The sequence below is a fragment of the Cystoisospora suis genome, assembly GCF_002600585.1.
Source record: "Cystoisospora suis strain Wien I chromosome Unknown contig_356, whole genome shotgun sequence".
Taxonomy (NCBI): Eukaryota; Apicomplexa; class Conoidasida; order Eucoccidiorida; family Sarcocystidae; genus Cystoisospora; species Cystoisospora suis.
This window is the reverse complement of record NW_027153157.1, coordinates 62,169-79,020: the sequence shown is the minus strand read 5'-3', so window position 1 is coordinate 79,020 and position 16,852 is coordinate 62,169. Positions and strand designations below refer to the sequence as shown.

General features: G+C 51.9%; 2 protein-coding genes across 2 annotated transcripts; one reads left to right on the top strand and one right to left on the bottom strand.

Annotated features, from left to right (window-relative positions):
• Positions 1 to 139: 139 nt before the first annotated feature.
• On the top strand, positions 140 to 8,973 carry CSUI_000900 (uncharacterized protein). Its single transcript, XM_068061107.1, has 4 exons — positions 140 to 3,820; positions 4,710 to 5,829; positions 6,689 to 6,801; positions 7,243 to 8,973. The coding sequence occupies exons 1-4, from the start codon at positions 661 to 663 to the stop codon at positions 7,467 to 7,469; spliced, it is 4,620 nt and encodes a 1,539-aa protein (XP_067926923.1). The 5' UTR covers positions 140 to 660; the 3' UTR covers positions 7,470 to 8,973.
• Positions 8,974 to 9,030: 57 nt separating this feature from the next.
• CSUI_000899 (aromatic amino acid hydrolase) lies at positions 9,031 to 16,697 on the bottom strand. Its single transcript, XM_068061106.1, has 8 exons — positions 15,546 to 16,697; positions 14,818 to 14,891; positions 13,972 to 14,144; positions 12,929 to 13,060; positions 12,195 to 12,362; positions 11,509 to 11,684; positions 10,579 to 10,788; positions 9,031 to 10,044 (listed from the first exon to the last, which is right to left on the bottom strand). The coding sequence occupies exons 1-8, from the start codon at positions 16,125 to 16,127 to the stop codon at positions 9,814 to 9,816; spliced, it is 1,746 nt and encodes a 581-aa protein (XP_067926922.1). The 5' UTR covers positions 16,128 to 16,697; the 3' UTR covers positions 9,031 to 9,813.
• Positions 16,698 to 16,852: the final 155 nt, after the last annotated feature.

Genomic DNA, 16,852 nt, shown 5'->3' with positions numbered 1-16,852 from the left:
CTGTTACTGTTCTTCTGCAAGTTGTTGGTGACGCCAATCTAGCAGGTCACCGCCAAGTCGCAGTCCGGCACGAGCGGCGCCGCTGCCTTGATCAGCCCTCCGTCCCCCTGTCTCCCGTGATTAGATCGTGCATGCTGCGAAGGCATTCCTCGAGGGGCGGTGCGTGTGGACGTTTTACCCTCCTTTGTGTATCCATTTCATCTTAGCCATTATCTTTTTGCAATCAGTTCTGCGTTGTTGTCAATACCCCAAGCCCAGGTACAAAGATGCTAAGTAGCAAGGCAGCACAAGGTGTGCAAGTAGGAACGGGTAAGTCGAGTGTGGCCCGCGGTATGAGGGTCTCCTTTCGTAGACCTTACGTCGACTTGACACAGCTCTGTTTCTTTGTTTTTGTCCTGCGACAAGAAAGTGTGAGTGTCGTTCTGACTCATTGCTCTAGTCCGCGAGCATGGGTGCTGCTGTCTCACCCAGAATTTTGCACTTCTTAGTGCCCTCCAGCATGTTAAACAGAGACAGCGTACACACGGCCAAGGCTGCTTCTCCATGACTCACTCAGCCGTGAGCGAGTCACTTCTCTAGGTGTCCTGTTTGGCCGTCTTCTCTTCCTTTTTCCTCCCCTCGCATGGACTTTTCGACGACTTTCTTGGGTAGCTGGGGAAGATGGAAGCGTGGAATCGATTTCCTTCAGGATTTCGAGAAGATGAGCAAAATGGCCAAGAAGAAGCTTTTCCCTGTCCTGGAAGATTGTCGGAAGATGAGCAAAATAGCCAAGAAGAAGCTTTCCCCTGTCCTGGAAGATTGTCGGAGCGAAGCCGTCCGCCCTCTCTCCGTTCTTCCTCCTCTGTTGGTCCTCAGTTTAGTCACACAGCACGAGATTCTCTTCACGTCTCGTCGTCGTCTCGGCGATGTGGTGGGTCTCCCTCGTCGCCTTCTAAAGGCGGTCTTGCTTGCCCTTCGTCACCTCCCCGTTCTTTCCTCGCCTGTTTGGCGCCTCCTGAGATTCCATTCCTATCGTCTGCAACTTCAAGGTCTTCCTCAGTCACACTTCCTCCGGTCACATGCGCCGCGCCTTCATCATCCTCGTTTGCAGTACTCGGCGTTGCAGGAGAAAGGCTCGTCAGCCTAACGGAGCGCATCGTTCTTCTTCTCCTCCTCTCCTTCTCCGCTGCCTCTCCGCACTTCTTCCGACACTCGCTGACAACGTTTCAGCTGTTCTTCTCAAACGACCCCACCCTCAAGTATTCTGACTTCTTCCATGGTCTTCTTTTGTCTCTCATTGAACTTCCAGCTATACCTGCCTCTCTTTTTGCAGGGATGTGGAGTGTCGGCTATGACAGCCGGAAATCTGCACCCCCTAGCCCCGCTTCGGGGGCATATCTTCCCCCGACCGTCACGACTCGTGTCTCTCCTTCCGACTCTCGATTTTGTTCTTCTCACTCTGTTCCTCTCATTTCCTCACCTTCCTCTTCTTTTGATGCTCTCGAGGCGCCACGATGTCAATCTCACCTCCCGCCTTCCGCATCTTCAACGCCTGAAACTGCAAGCGTCCCACACTATTCCCCTACCCTCATAGGTGCTTCTTCACTCTCTTCACGGTTCGCTACTCCTCTTCGCGGAGCGGCCTCATACTCATTCTCTTCCGTCTCTCCTCGACTCCGGTGTAGAGGAGCTGCTCGTCAGCTCCTTCTGTACGCATTCCTTTGCTGGTTGGGACAAGTTCTCTTCGCGATCTCGATTGCGCTCTGGTCTTTTCTACCAGCTGCAGGCGTCTCGATTGTCATAGCAGGAGCCGGAGGAGGAGGTTTAGTCGTTCTGCAGAGGGCAGCGATAACAGCTTTATTTCCGCATGCGCCAACAGCGGCAATGGCAGTGAGTGTTGCGTGCGGTGCCCTAGCCAAGACTGTAGGAAGACTTGGGCCCGCCCTGGCCGTTGCAGCTATCTCCGCTGGTTTTTCTTTTGGAATGCCGAGTGGCCACTCACTTGGGCAGAGCGATCCGCTGTCTGAAAGAAGTATAGTAAGAGGGAACTCGTCTTCCATGTTTGCCGACAGGGAGCATACGAGGAACGTAGAACTAGAGATGGGACAGGAGGCCTCCGGAGGGAACAAAGAGTGGAGCGAGTATGAAAGACCATTTACAAATTATCGCGCCGTACTTGTCGCTGCTGTTGCCTTCAATGGACTTAGTGTGCTGGCTGCCATGGGAGTTACTAACGTTGTGAAGAGACTGCTACGGAGAATAGGGCAAGGAGAAATAGAAGAAGACAGCAAGGAAAAGATCATGTCCCCGTGTAACGGGTGTAGGGATGTAGGGCTGAGACACACAAGTGGAGACGGGGCTCAGGAACCTCGTAGTTCTCTTTCTAAAAGATCGGGCAATCGCGGGCTAGATATGCCACTTCTAGCAGGTTACGGGGTCAAGGAAGAGGAGGGCACTGCTTCACTCAGTGTCAATGGACCTGCTTCACTGGCACCCCTGGGATCGCCTTCGTGGATATCGATACATCCATCAACTAGAGAAGAAGAGAAGACGAGCTTTGGTACTTTTCGAGAGCCCTGCTCTCAGCTCGCGTGCCGGAGTATGAGACGCCATCATGGAGAAAGTGAAAACAGCGGAATGACACAAAACAACGGGGACGAAGCTGAAAAGGGGCCTTTCGGTCTGGGACGGAATCGCCTGGGAGACTGTGGCGAAGACAAAATGAACACCTCTTTCTGTTCCTTACACTCACTGTGGACCCAACAGCAAGTGTCTGCTTCTTCTGTTCTCTGGAGGCGAAACGGAAAGAGACAGAGCCAGGAGACTCGGCAAAGAGATATGAGAAGGAAGGGAAGGAGAAGGCGGAACAGTGCACCGCCTCCCACCCTTCCTTCTGCAGACAATCAGCCAGAGGTGGAGAACTTGGTTTTCTTTTCAGCTCCCGAAAACCCTCAAAAGCCCCCCGTCCACGTATGGCGGTGGACCAGTGAAAGGTTCGCTTCGGCTACTTCCCCATCAGTCAGTGACTCTCCTGCCTTGTCGCAATCCCCACAGACTGTCTCGGCGCATGAGGTCCACCCACGGCGCTGTGGTCGGCCTGAAACATGCTCTCCTTTTTCCTGCGCGTTCTTGCAGGGAAGAAGAAAACGACTAGGTCTCGCTGAGCAGGAGACGCTCGTGCCGCGCGGGAGTCTACGTGGCCGACATTCTTCGGAGGCAGGAGTGACAGAGAAACGAAAAGAGAGAGGACAACCAGCAAAAGGGCTTCCGAGCAAAGTCCAAGGAGCGAAAGCGACGGCAAACAAGGAAAGTGGACAAGAAGGGACCAGCAGAGAGTACGCGGTTTTTACTCGTCGAAGGAAGGAAAATACTGATGGCGCGTCCGTGCATCCTGGCTTGCAGTGTAACTACATAGGATCACTCGAGAACAGTGAGCAAGGCGCGAGCGGAGGAGTCAGAGGAGAAGTTGACGAAAGGAGAAAAGGTAATCGGTCGAGCCGCGTGGGGCAGGAAGGGACAGACTGGAGAGAAAAGTTTTTTACAGGAGAAAGGGACAGGGTGGGTCTCCTATCCTCCCGACAAGCCGAACCGCCAAGAACAGACTGCTGTGCACGGCTGGCGGCAATGTTGAGGAGGAAGAATGAGACAGCATCAGCAAAGGCAAAGGAGGTCCTACAGGCAGTGGACCAGCTTTACAGCTGGAAATTCGGAGCTCTTGTTATCCTTCATGCCGTCGTCGTTGCCGTCGGTCACTGCTTTCTCGCCTTCTCGAGTAGTATTTTCTTCCGAGTCTACAAGGCTAGCATGCTACATGCCGCCGCCTTCGCGGCCCTCATCACAGGTGAATACAGAACAGCAATTGGCGTTATATATATATATATATATATTCTTTCCTAATACATAGGTGGGCGTGGTCTTTCGGCGGTTGCTGGCATTCAGAGTAGGTCCTCGTGTATGAGTGCGTACTACGGCATGCAGGCCTGCCGCGTGCCCCGCGTGTTTTCTGTAGGATAGGTCTTTTGTGTGCTCTTATGTGGAGACTACTAGTATCTGTGTTGCCGCCATATGTCGTATGTGCATGTACGTGTGTGGTGACACGTCGTAATCTTTCTCGAGCCGACGGGGAGCACTACTACAGAAGGCCGAAAATTCTAACTCTCCTAACACTCGCTCGCTTCTCCTTTGTCCACGTAGACTTGCTCTCACAGCCCCCATCACAAAGAGGAAGACCACTCACTGCAACAAAAGTGCCCTCTGAGCAGGTGCGTGAGTACGCATAGGAACTCCGGGCTTTGTACCTGCTGTAGTTCCTAGGTGGTACTCCGCATTTAAGGACTGACAGCTGCAAGGTGATAACTGTGGGAACCAGGTACATCGGCTCAACAGATTTTTCCCTAGTATTTCGTAGCTTAGGATGAGAACATCAGGTCTTCGAAATGCCCCACCTAGTTGGCTAGTCTGATTGTGTGCTGCGCACCTACATCCCACAAGATTGACCACGAGCTACTGCTTAAATGTGCTTCAGTCACCTGGTTACATCGATACACTCACACTATATCCGTTCTCATCCACTAGAGACGTGGGATGTTGTGGTGGGTGTTGCTGTCGCTGGTTTATACCAGCGTCGAAGCAGACTGATTGCGACCGATTCAACATACAGTCATGGAGGGCGGACCGATTCAATCGCTATTCTTCCGCGTTTTCGACTTTTTTGGTGTGTATTCCCTCAGTAACGACAATAGTTGTTCTACCCGCCGTTGCGTATCTCGTGGATCGCACGGGAGGAAATCTACCTCTTGTAGCGATGGGGATGCTTCTCATCTGGTTGGTACTCTGTGGCACGATCGCTCTGCAACCCTCTCTTGGCTCGGGTGTCTCTCCTAGCTCGACGAACGCGACGTCTCCCCGCAAGGCGACAATCGACTCCAACTCGACTCTCTCACTGTCCAGCTCACTGACGTCATCCCCTTCCGTCGCATGGGGTCTTGGACTAAACCATAGAGCAGGCGCCGGTAATACTGCGGTCCGTGACGGGCACAACAGGTTCACGGGAGAGATTTCGGTTGGCTCCTCGGCATTCGGCCAGAGGAGCCCCCGAGCGCAAGCGACCGAGAAAGAAAGAATTGCTATGAGGCGGCCAAGCGAGCTCTCTCTCTCGTTCGACCACACATCTCCGCCAGAAACTTCCGCGGCTCGTACCATCGTGGAAGCCCCGTTCCTGGAATTGGCGATGGCTCCGTCCTCACCTTGGGAGGGATCCGGAGCCATCAAGATGTCTGGGAGAGATCCACCAGGGCAAGTAGCAGGGAAAGAGTTATCTACCTCTCAGGAACAGAGTGCTGATGGTGATGCGTCGCCATCTCCGGAGGTACAAGAAGGTCAGTCTTCGCGGTTGGGTGGAGGCACCCTTTCCTTTCCAGAGCATAGGACGCTTGAGGAATCTCTGCGCATGCCTCAGCCAGTGCACCCCTCCTCTGCAGCATTGTCGTCTCCCATAAGTTCGTTTCCTTCTGGAGATCTGGATGGACCGATTAAAGCAGACAAAACGTTTGCTTTCCCTGCTTCTAGACGGTTAGACGACGGTGATCCTCAGGAGATTCCCCGGCAGTCTCGAGGAGGACAGGTTAGAATACCTTTGGGTGTTGGTGGGATATTGAGAGGTGGGAACAACAGGGACGGGCAGAACGGTAAAAAAGGCAGCGGCGACGGTGAAGAAGGGGAGAGCGTACTCCACCGTGAAGCGGATGAAGAGGAAGAGGGAAGGTGGGCGGTCCTAGCCGCTCTGCTACTGGGCCTTGCAGAGGCACTGCTCCCTACAGTTTTGATGGCTCTTGTCGCCGATCCTGAGATGTAAGCTAGGGCTACATTTACACTGGATGAAACAAATGTCAAGTCCTTCATTTCCTAGAACAACGAAATGCATGCCCCGCGTCCTCGTGTAGTGCGAGTCGTAACTCAGTCACGTGAACCTTTTTGCGTTTTACCCTGGAAAGACACTAGATTTTGACCTACGCTCTACTTCGGTTCGGTGTTTTCCGTCCCACTTGTGTCTTCTCGCCATAAAGTGGATGCCCGTCTTCAGATGCCTGTCACTCGTTTCTTTCTAGTAGTGTCCGCGATATAGATATCTCAAGTCTCGAAGGCATAACGGTCTACGACGGTCTAGTTTAGAGCAAGGCTGGTACTATGTTTGTTTGCACTTGTTGGGGAAGAGCCTCGCCCGCCCTGTTTTTCTGCGGGAGACGCGCACAAACAAGCACTGCAGCTCGGCGGCTCACCTCAGCTGCCAGCATAGTGCGACCCTCCCCTTTTCCTGTAGTCTCGTGCCTTGTTTTACAAGGAGATAGAACGGGGGTGAAAACAACTTCAGGTCTCCGTTCCTGTCGACTTTTGATTGTCGCTTGTGGAAGGAAGACGACATATGCTGAGGTCGGTAATATGCGATCCCTCTGGTGTACCTATAGAAATAGTGCCGAGCATAGAGCCCGTGGCTTTGTAGAACCCACCTTTGTATTATTCCGATGTACCTCCGGACAAACCTCGGACAGCATACACATAAATGCCAGCTCACGTAAGCTCTGTGGCCCTCAACACGTTTCGTCATCTGTGTTTTTTTTCTCTTGTCTGTGCCAGAGCCGTTGACGGATACGGCGGACGAAAGTGCACCTGGTTCTTTTCTGTTCTCATTTCTCTATTTGTTGGCACGCAGAGTAGCTGATCCAGCACTATACGGAGTTGCTTTTGGAGTGATGGAGTTCTTCAAGTGTGTAGCGGTCGCAGGTGTTGACGCTACCTTTGGCCTTATCGTCGACTGGCAACGAGGTAGGTCGCCCGCAAAAATTGAAGGCCCGCTTCTTCGTCACGGCTTTTTCTAATTGAGGGTGTCGCAAGTGTCAGCTGAAATAAATACACTGACCTTCGAGTGTGTCTCCCGGCACTACGCCGCCTTCCTGACAGTGTCGTGAACTTGTTCCTTCATGTTTGGGTTTGCTCTCCATGCTTCTGCTGTAAAGCTGCTACTCTGCCGTACCCGCGTAAGATCACAGCGCGCTGTAAAAGACTCTCTGCTTTTCTTGGATCCGCGTGAACCTTATTTGATGGCATTCTGGAGTCCAGGATGCCGAGCAACGCCCAAATAACAGACGCGGAACGGGCTGCGATACTTCTTCACAGTCGAGGTCTTCTGAAGGTGCGGTACGTGTGGTAACTGCGACCTGATTGTGACCGCTCTCCATGTGTGTGGATCTCTGTCTATGAATGCAGGATCTTACGTAGGGGGTCTGTGGTTCTTGTGTTCATTGGTTCTCCTGGCCGTAGTACCTCTTGGAACTCTTCTCTTCGTGGAAAAGAACAACGGAAGAGGCGAAGAAGCGCGCCCTGCAGCTCTCACGCACATGCGCGGAGGTGGATGTCACGGAGCCGCGCTCCTTCTACGATCGTTCTCCCCCTCCACTTCTCCTCGGCACGCCTCTTCCTGGGGAACCAGCTAGGGTTGGATATGCTTGTGAATGCTTCCTTGTCCTAGCAAGCTCCTACCGAGAGATTTAGTTTCTCTCGCAGGTTTTCCCATTTCGAGTAATGTCCTTTGCCGCTCCCCTTGTTTCAGCTTTGATCTCTCCTGTTTGTTAAGATTGTGAGGCCACCTGTAAGAGTCTCGGGGGAGCAGCGGACGGTACCGGATCTACTTTTCGCACAAGTCCTCTGGACTGGTGCGCCTGTATATCCTCGTGTGTGCCTCTGCTACTTTTCTGTCGTTGCACGCGGGTCCCTCTACGAGCAAGGGAAATTCTCGTCCGCGCTCTCTCCTTCGCGATATGTGTGCTTTATGCTTTTCTGACTTCGCTGCTAGGTTCATGCTCCCCTCGGCGGTTCTCGGGCCTCACGTCTCTGCCCCCTGCTACGATTCTTAGTTTACTTTCATGCGATTTAGCTACCTCGCTGGGCACTCACAGACACGCGCTTGATGGACAGGCTTCAAAACTTGTCTGTCGCCTATTTCTTACAGTGACGTCAGCTGCAGTGCCCAATCGTCGTCTGAATTTCATCTTTTCGGTCGTTGGCTCAGCCCGGGAGTAGGTACGTCACATAGCTGCAGGGTAGCGTTTTCCGTCGTGCGTGACTGTACCTCGTGAGACGTCGGTACGTCTGCAGGTGAGCAACCTCTGCCTTTCGAGAATTGATTTTGCTTTTGCATCAGTACCATATTCGTCACTTGTGTAAAAGGATATTCGGAGAGCCGAGGTGCATCGGAAGAAAACTGAGAAGCTTTCTTCTAGGTTCCAGAGCTCCGTTCTGTGGCGATCGTGTTCCACAGGGTGCACACCGGCAGCTGCTCCGACTGTGGGCTGCTTTGGGATGGAGCAGGAACTTCCTGTCCCCGTCCCTCACACTTGGAGTTTGCGTGGGGACCCAGTCCCTTTACGTGTTCATCGAGATTTTGTCCAAGTTTCGGATTGCTGCGTAGTAGTCCTCTTTTTCGTGTTCTGTCTCTTTTCAAACGATTTTTCATGGACACATGCTTTGTTCTAGGGAGATGTGAATGCCGCCGCGTCATGTGGCCTTCGGTGCGAAGTTCCAGCCACCTTCAGATGTCACTGAAAGTGCTATGTCTCGCGAACGCAGCACGTTATCTGCTTGAAGTTATTTCGTAGATTTGTTGGTTCCCTCCTTGGCGCAGCGTTTCATTAACTCATTCCACCAACTTGTATTTGCTGGGTTCATGTAGTTCATTTCCCTGGCGAATCCAGTGTTTCGTCGAGCAGTGCATAAAGAACTGTACGGTTACTCTTGACGATGCGGTCGTCAGGATATGAAGATTTTTCTCGGTGGGTGAATCGGACGAGCCAGATGGTGTCACTGACCGGGAGTTCCGCATAGAGCACGGAGGCTCTACGGAGCAACAACACGCCCTCCCGCGCCCGCGTTCTTCTGCTCCAGGTCCTTTCTCTGCCGGTTGCTGACTTTCGTATCATTGGGAGCACGCTGCTAGAAGACATCTTGTGCTCCCTCGAGCCGAACCGAGAAACGTGTTCATCAATCAGCCCGTCCTTGGTCGCACCTTTACGATGGGGCACTTACTCTCATTACGGTCGTGGCCTTACAGAAAGGCCGTACAGTAGAGATCACATCTTGATTTACCTTGTTGTCGCTGCCAAAAGAAGTAAGTACAACTGCATAAGGAAGAGTGACGATTTACATCATGCGCGCGCGAGCGAGGAAATGCACTAGACATGCTTGCTACTCACTATCTATGCAATACTTTTGACATCGGAAGACACATCGAAAATACATTAGAGACGGATAATGCTTTACACTCACTCACGCTTCACGCTGACCGGCCTTTCATCGCTCACCTGCGTTGCTTGGCATCCGTCACAACATGCGATTCGAAGAATATGGACGAAGACGCATATATGGATGACAGCTGTTCATGATGATCTATAAAATTCCCTTCTTTCTTTTTGTGCGCCCCAAGAATTGACAAACAGATTTCTTTTTCCTTACTACTCGCTTGCACAAAACCTGCGTGTGCCTCTTTCAAACGACCTATTTGAACTGAACGAAATCTCAAATATTCGTGTCATTCCGCCGTTGCGATCCACCCTCTTTAAGGGGAAGAGGCGTACCTTGTTGCGATAGCTCACAGCCAAAACAACAGGCGGGCGGGGGGGTAGTAGTCCCGTTACGTGCGACGGATGTCTATTATAATACACGCAACACTAAGCAGATCGACGGACCGAATACGATACATATAATACACATGTCATCTGCTTATATCGCGAGCAGGACAAAAAGTTGAGACGGAGATAGATGCAGTGAGACTGTATGTAAAAGTTAGAACTGCATAGAAAGAGGCATCGACCTAACGTCGGTAGTGACTTGTATCGTTCCTTTTTCCGAGTCATAGCGCGTCGAGAAGGGCTTGTGGATATGATTCTGGATGTACGTCAAGAGCTTATCCCTCACATCCTCGAGACTGTCTGCGGCGTATAGCACCGGCTGAAAGGTTGTTATAGGAAATTGCTGACGGGCAGCTTCCTCAGGGCGCCAGCGATGTACCCGCAGCTGAATTCGAGGAACGACACAAAAGGACAGTAGTAGCCGTGAAGGTAATGGCCAGAAAAGCTATACAAGATGTCCACTCTGTTAGGACTACTTGATCCTCAGATTAGGCCCAACATGTACGATGACGACGGAGTCAACAAGAGAACAAAAAGGATACTCTATATACCTAGACTCCACAACAAGCAATCATCCATAGCATAAGGCGAACTCATACGTATTACCAACGATCATCCAACGCTGCGAACTGGGGAGACAAATTCGGGGGGCGCACCTCCCCTCCTTTCCACATCTTATCTCGACGCGGCTAAGGCGGGCGGCTGCCATAATAAAAAGAGTAAAATGACGGTGAAAAGCTCGAAGATTTGTACCGTGTACGACCCCGTAGTGAACAGGATCCTCTTTGTCTTCCTTTCACTCCCTGCAAAACACCACAGCTATCATCTATCTATGGATGATACATGCTTAAGCATCTGCAGGTTGCAGCCTGTTCACACAGACAAAGAGCCCCGTGAGAAAACCCCCCTGTCCTCTTACCCTGCTATTGGTTGGAGACGTTGCATGCTGGAGTTCTCCGGGTGAAGAGAGAAGACCCGCTCCATAGGCTGTCAAGCCACTTCGTTTTTTCGCTTCCAAGAGTAAACCGAACTCAACTGAAAACCAGTAGCATCTCTGAAGCTTCAGGCTGTCCTCCTCAGAGCAGCCCAGTGACGCTATGCCGAGCAACTGGGAGAAATCTGCGAAATCCTACAAGACATACAGAAATTCGAAGAGGAAAGGAATGGCGTAACAAGCTACAAAATTGACCCCGTACACCGCTCCACCCCAGGGAATGCACGACTCGTAGGTGGACCGAAGCAACCAAGGGACTTCCACTGTTCTGATTACATACAGCTATGCCTTTATACACGTACAGCAAGATGACACCCGCCTCCCCCTTGAATAGACCTTCTGCGGTTCTAGTGTCAATTCCTGTCGGTGAGAACGTTGTAAACAAGTGTACCTTCCTCTCCTCTCTAGGCGCCGCTTCACTCTTTCCCTAAAGCTTCTTCCCGGCGTCAGAAAACAATACAACACGGAGGTCCCCTCCTATGTGTGAAACTGACAAGGTGCAATACAGGCGTGGGGTGACCACTGACACGTGATGTACGTATCGTTTGGAGGAAAGACACACTAAGCAATGTTAAAATTACAGATGAAGATTCTGAGCCCTCAACTCAACTGCACTCCACCTGAGTCGTCTGACCACGCCTTCCCTCATCCGTCCCCTTACCTTCTTGCATGTTTTTCACATAGATCTCTTTCATACTTTGTGAAAGGAAGCAAGAGCTTGTTACCGAAGCGAAGTGCAACGAGACGTTAAGTTTCAAGCCAAAGAAAGCCACGCAGTACGGAAGCACAAAATCTTCCTAGAAAAGTGCCCGCACAAGACTATAGATAGATAGATAGATAGATAGGAAGCCTTACAGGATTTGCAAGAAGCGGAGCGTGGCCTAGAAGCTCATGAATCACATCAGGCTCCGGTGTATAAAGAGGAGCCGAGTGATGTCGAATGTATTGAGTTGAGAAAAAAACTCTGAAGGCGAGAGCATTCATGAAATCTCGTGCTGCCAACAAGCCCGCCACCGGCCGAAGTGTGAAACCTGGATGAAGACGACAAAGACACGGAAGAATAAGATGTACAGTCGGGTAGACTAACCAGGGCGAAACACAGAATTCGTACGGGATCCTTGTATGACGTTAGCTGAGTGTTCAGATGAGTGACGGATATGTAGAGTGATCTTCGGATAGACCCCTCGCGATGCTTACGCTTAGAGTGAGTATAGAGGGATTATACTTACTCTCGCTGTGTGTGGAGACCCAGGTGATCCTGTGTCTCCCTTTGTCGCTACCTACGAGCATCCATGTCCGTGCCGCGGTCACGAGAAGACCTAGCGCAAAAAAGGTGGAGTGGTAATAGTGTCCTCGGAAGCGGAAGGTTCAGTCATGAGCATTGTATTGTAAACAATGCTGTTCTATACTGCAATGTACTCGATTCCGCATACACACCGGACAAGTCTTTGTGTCCACATCTCGGTGAAGTCTTTCCTCCTAGGACAGTAATGTCGGGCCCCGAGTCTTCTCTTCCATCACCACTGGAGTGAGAAACTCACCTGTTTTGGATTTGATGTACTCATTCACTTCTGCGACTTGAGGGAGCCGGTCAGGTCCGTAGAGGCCCGCTTCGCGTAGCTCCGATAAGACATGGTTGAATTCATCGCATGCCCGCGTCGGGTACAGTTCGGTCAAGGTATTCCATACCTGCTTCCATGTTGATACCTCTGTACGGAGAACAAAGTTTCACTATGCACTGTTCTTGAAGAAAAGGTTTGTATGGTATGCATACCATACCTGCTTAGTTTCGCCTGTTGATTGTCTGGAGATGTCAGTTACTGAAGACCCTTCTGTAATGAACTTCTTGAAGAACCCTTCAAGCTGAATGAAGCCGAAGAATATGTGTGTACACTGAGACACGGACGTGCGGACTTTGACGATAACTTTGATCTCACGAAGCAGATGACTTGCAGAATTCCTCTACGTGACGGACACACCCCCCGGAAAGCCGCAGAGGGAGAGAGAGGTATCCATTGTCCATCCATAGGTAACCTATTGACGCGGATATAGAGTGTTCCAAAGCAAGACAGGAAACTTTCCCAGAGTTGATACGTACCTAGAGTCTACATTACACGGCCGCCACAATATGAAGGTGATTACTTCGATTGCTTCATCGGGTTGAAAAAAAGGATATACAGGAAGCCAGTTCGTTTCATTGGGCACTGCGCGATGACTACTTCTATGAATGATGGTACCGCGAAAGCAACAGAAGACGTATCCTTTTCCGAAGTACCTTCTGGGGTATACGAGACCAGGCCAACAGGCTGTCCAGCACGATGGTCATTAGCCATTCTCGCAATCTCCTCACGACGACTCCTATACACTGGGTCGTGAAAGCCGGGGTGATCTGCCTCCAGATCTTTTCCTAAGCAATGGAAAGGAGGGAGAAGGAAACATCTGATTGGCCATCGAAACTGACTGCGGGTGATGACAATCACACAGTTCCCGCGGAAAAAGAAAGAGACCTCCATCACGTTCTTCTTCCAGCAGCACCAAAAGGGATAGGCTGCCTCGAGCCTATGCAGATCAAAAGAGATTGCCTTGGTACGTTTGCGACCAGTGTCCAAAGCAGGGGCTTTGGTTGCACTCGCGTTTTCAAAAAAGGAAGGCATGCGTCTGTCCACAGCCGCGGTTACGTGTACCACCGGGTACCTACGTACTGTAGCACTGTCGCGCGCAATGGGCCCGAGACAGAGTCAACCTCAATGCAAATTAGATGGCTGCAGCTCTCAGCTTCTTGACACAGGAATTGAGTGACAGTGCCTTTCGATTGTCTACCTCCCGGAGTAATTAGTACATTTCTGGGTCTCGCTATCTTGGCCAGGAATGGGAAGTTCCATGTGATGGCTTATGTACCATTCAGTTTCCGAGCTGTCTAGTCTGCAGCAAATCCTCTTGAGCCTACCGCGAAAACCTCGTGACGGCTAAGTCGTGCGAGACCAAGACTACGTCCAGAGACACCTGCGAGTCACTCAGCGTTTTCCACACTCCGCTTCCGAAGACGCTTGCGCTCGGCCATGCCGTGAGAGGACTAGGTGCAGAGATACTTGTCAGTTAGTTACTCTCCGCTTCTCCGAACCCCGCCATCGCAGACATTCAGGCTCACTCAGCAGAACGGCACCAAGACCCTCTACTCTACAACCGTGTAAGGGCAGCTTCAGTTGCGTGCCGTGCGAAGTGTACTTGAAAAACAATCCGTTTGCAGGATGCCAAACACAAACACGAGTATTACGAGCTCGCCGTACTACCTATGACACACATACGTGACAAACTAACCTGCGTCGAGTGTCTGAGACGCGATTTTGTCTAGGTCCTCGGGGCAACGAGGAAACCAAGGTACATTTGGTGGGCGGCCACGACTGACCATTGCGCAGTGAGATTGGAGCTTGTGCACAAGCTGCTGCACTCTCTCTGCTTCCCAGTCGCCCTCAAAGCTGATCGCGAAAGTCCTAAAAGAAACAAGAAGCACAGTTTGGCGCAATGAATATGTTGCACTTTGTACCATTTCATGATTCGAGCTGACTCATAAAGCAGCTGACTATAGATCATGAAGTGAGGAGCTGACAGAAAAGGGGAATGTAGCAGCGCCTCCCACGCATTCGGGCGACAGCAGCTGTATAGAGGAAACCGCTTCGGGGCACCCGTGACTTTCTTTTTCAACGAGACGGTATATACAGTCGGCTCAGCATCGTTTCTATAAGAGACCAAGAGAAAAATGTGGCGCGTGATAGGGACAAACATGGCCACACTCTGACTGAAACAAGAGGACTGGAGACCATTAAATGTCGCCCCGTTCCCATGCATGCTTGTTCGAAAACAGCCTGGATTATCACTAAGACAAAACTGTTGTGACCATGAAACTACGCGAACAGGTCGGTCTCCATCCAGAGTGGCTTTCCTGCAGACTGATGCAACGCTGTCATTAGCAAGAGGCACAGTCCACAACTCACGATTCACGAAAGAGACGTCCTCTGGGGGCACCTACACCTTGTGGTTCTCGCCCCAGAGGAGTTAAGTGGAAATCTGTGACAGCCATGTAAGGGGTGAGTGACGGTGCTATGGGCGGGTGCACCACTACCAGTTGGAGACTTCTGGTGGGGAACCAGAAGAAGCAGGGCTCACATTTTTCTCATATCGAGGGGATTCGGTGTGCTTGCGATGTCAGTGATGTTGAGTTTGTATGCTGTGAACATGGTCTGCAGAACAACCCGCATGGTCACAACACAGTGAAACCCCGATTGTACGAGGGCGTTGTTTTTTCTTCTCGAAACTTGGGGCCGCTGGTTCTCGATATTGAGGCCATATGTAAGAGCCAGTCAGATCTACATCTGTGGAACGCCTAAGGCGAACCAGGTCGGGAGCTTAGACACATGAAGACATCGCTGCGAAATGCTAGTAACCTATTTCCTGACAAAGCCTCGCGGCCCGTGTAAAATCGGCCTGTCGCACTTCATAAACCGCCCCCCAAAGCAATAGCGCCTCCGCAGCTGCTGGACCGGCAACAGTCTCAATCCGACGTAGCTTCAGAACAGCTGAAGGCACAGTAGCGTATATGATTCAGAAGAAGTGCCGTGTCCAGAGAACTGAGTTCGGTTTACCTCGGCTATACAACGTCGAAAAGACGGAACACATATGTGTAAGATGCTTCGTACAAGACACGCTGCTGCGATGCACTCCAGTTATAGTCACATCAGAGAGGCCATTTACAGATGTCTCCAGCTACGCAAGCAAAAGATGGTGACTGCGGCCACGGGCTCGAAACGCAGAGGAGGGAGGGGATCCCCCTGCTGTCGAGGCGCCCTCATGGATTTTGGTGACTTCACGTGGACACAACAGGGTAAACGCCGTACCAAGAGTTCACAGAGGGCCCCGACTCTGTCCTCAATCTCACATGATACTGTGCTGATGGGAATACCGTCCCTCAAGACATGAGCCCTCCCCGAAAATTGGCTTCTCCCCTCGATGTCCGCAGAGACAACTGAGCTCTCATCTGAGCTGTCGAGAGCACGTCCTGCTTCTTCTCCGCTGTCTCTCCCGTTCACCGTTTCTCGCGTTTCATCAAGCCCGGCGTCGCTTGTTCCGTCGGGACTCGAGTTCGCGGCCCTCCCTCCCATTACACACCATGTGGAACCAAACGCAGCCGAACAGGCGCGGTATTTTTCCCGGGGTCCCTGCACTGTGTATGAGGGGGGGAGCAACACCCGCCGGGAGTTCAACGCCGGCCATCTGTGCTTGGGAGAAGCACTCGGTGTGGAGTCACGGAAGAGGAAGCGCTGCTGTCCGATCAAAGAGAGCGGGTAGGTCTCCCTTCCGAACGTGGAGACAGCAGGAGGGAAGGACCGAGACCCTACCAGGGAACTCCAGGCAAGAACGGGACGTTGGAAAAGAGCTGAGCTGCCCATTTCGCGAGCGGGAAGGAAAAAGCTGGCCATCAAGGACAGGCCATCAGCTGAGACGCCAAGAGAGCCGTGCTCTGGGTAAATGAGTTTCCAAGGCGGCGGTATCTTCCTGACACGGCGTACGTACGGAGGTGAAACTTTTACAATACAGTTACCAGGATGATGAAGAATATAATTTCGAAAAAAGAAACAGCTACAGGGCTACTCATCTAACACACTCTATCAGTTGGCACGTCAACAGGGCTTGGCTACTCAGGCCAACTGAAAGCTGAGACACGACTATGTGCGCACCTGCGAAGCGGCGAGAGAACGGTAGAGGACGGTGCCCGCGCCACTGCACCAACACGGCTGGGGCGTTCACTCCACGTTCCCCAACTTAATCTCGATCCTGGCGCTGGAGCCCGGCATGCGGCGGAAGCATCTAGTAACAAGAGAAAAGAAGCGGCAGCCCGGGAATCCGTCGGCAGCCCGTCCAGTTGAGTTCTTGGCCGTAGCCTCGGCAGCGACCGCCACAGGTCGCCGAGTATCGCCCGCAGCTGTTCCTTAGTGGACATTTTCGTTTGCTTTAGCCCCTCTTCCTGCCCTTCGTACCACGGCGGAGTTTCCACAGCGACCAGGATGTAGCGCAGCCGTTCCGGACAACGCGACTTGCCTGCACTGGCGGCCTGAAGAGAGCGACCCGGAGTGTCAGTGGCTGCTGTGGCTTGGTTAGTTAACCTGATGAAACTGACCGGACAGCACCGAGGGAGATTTCCCCT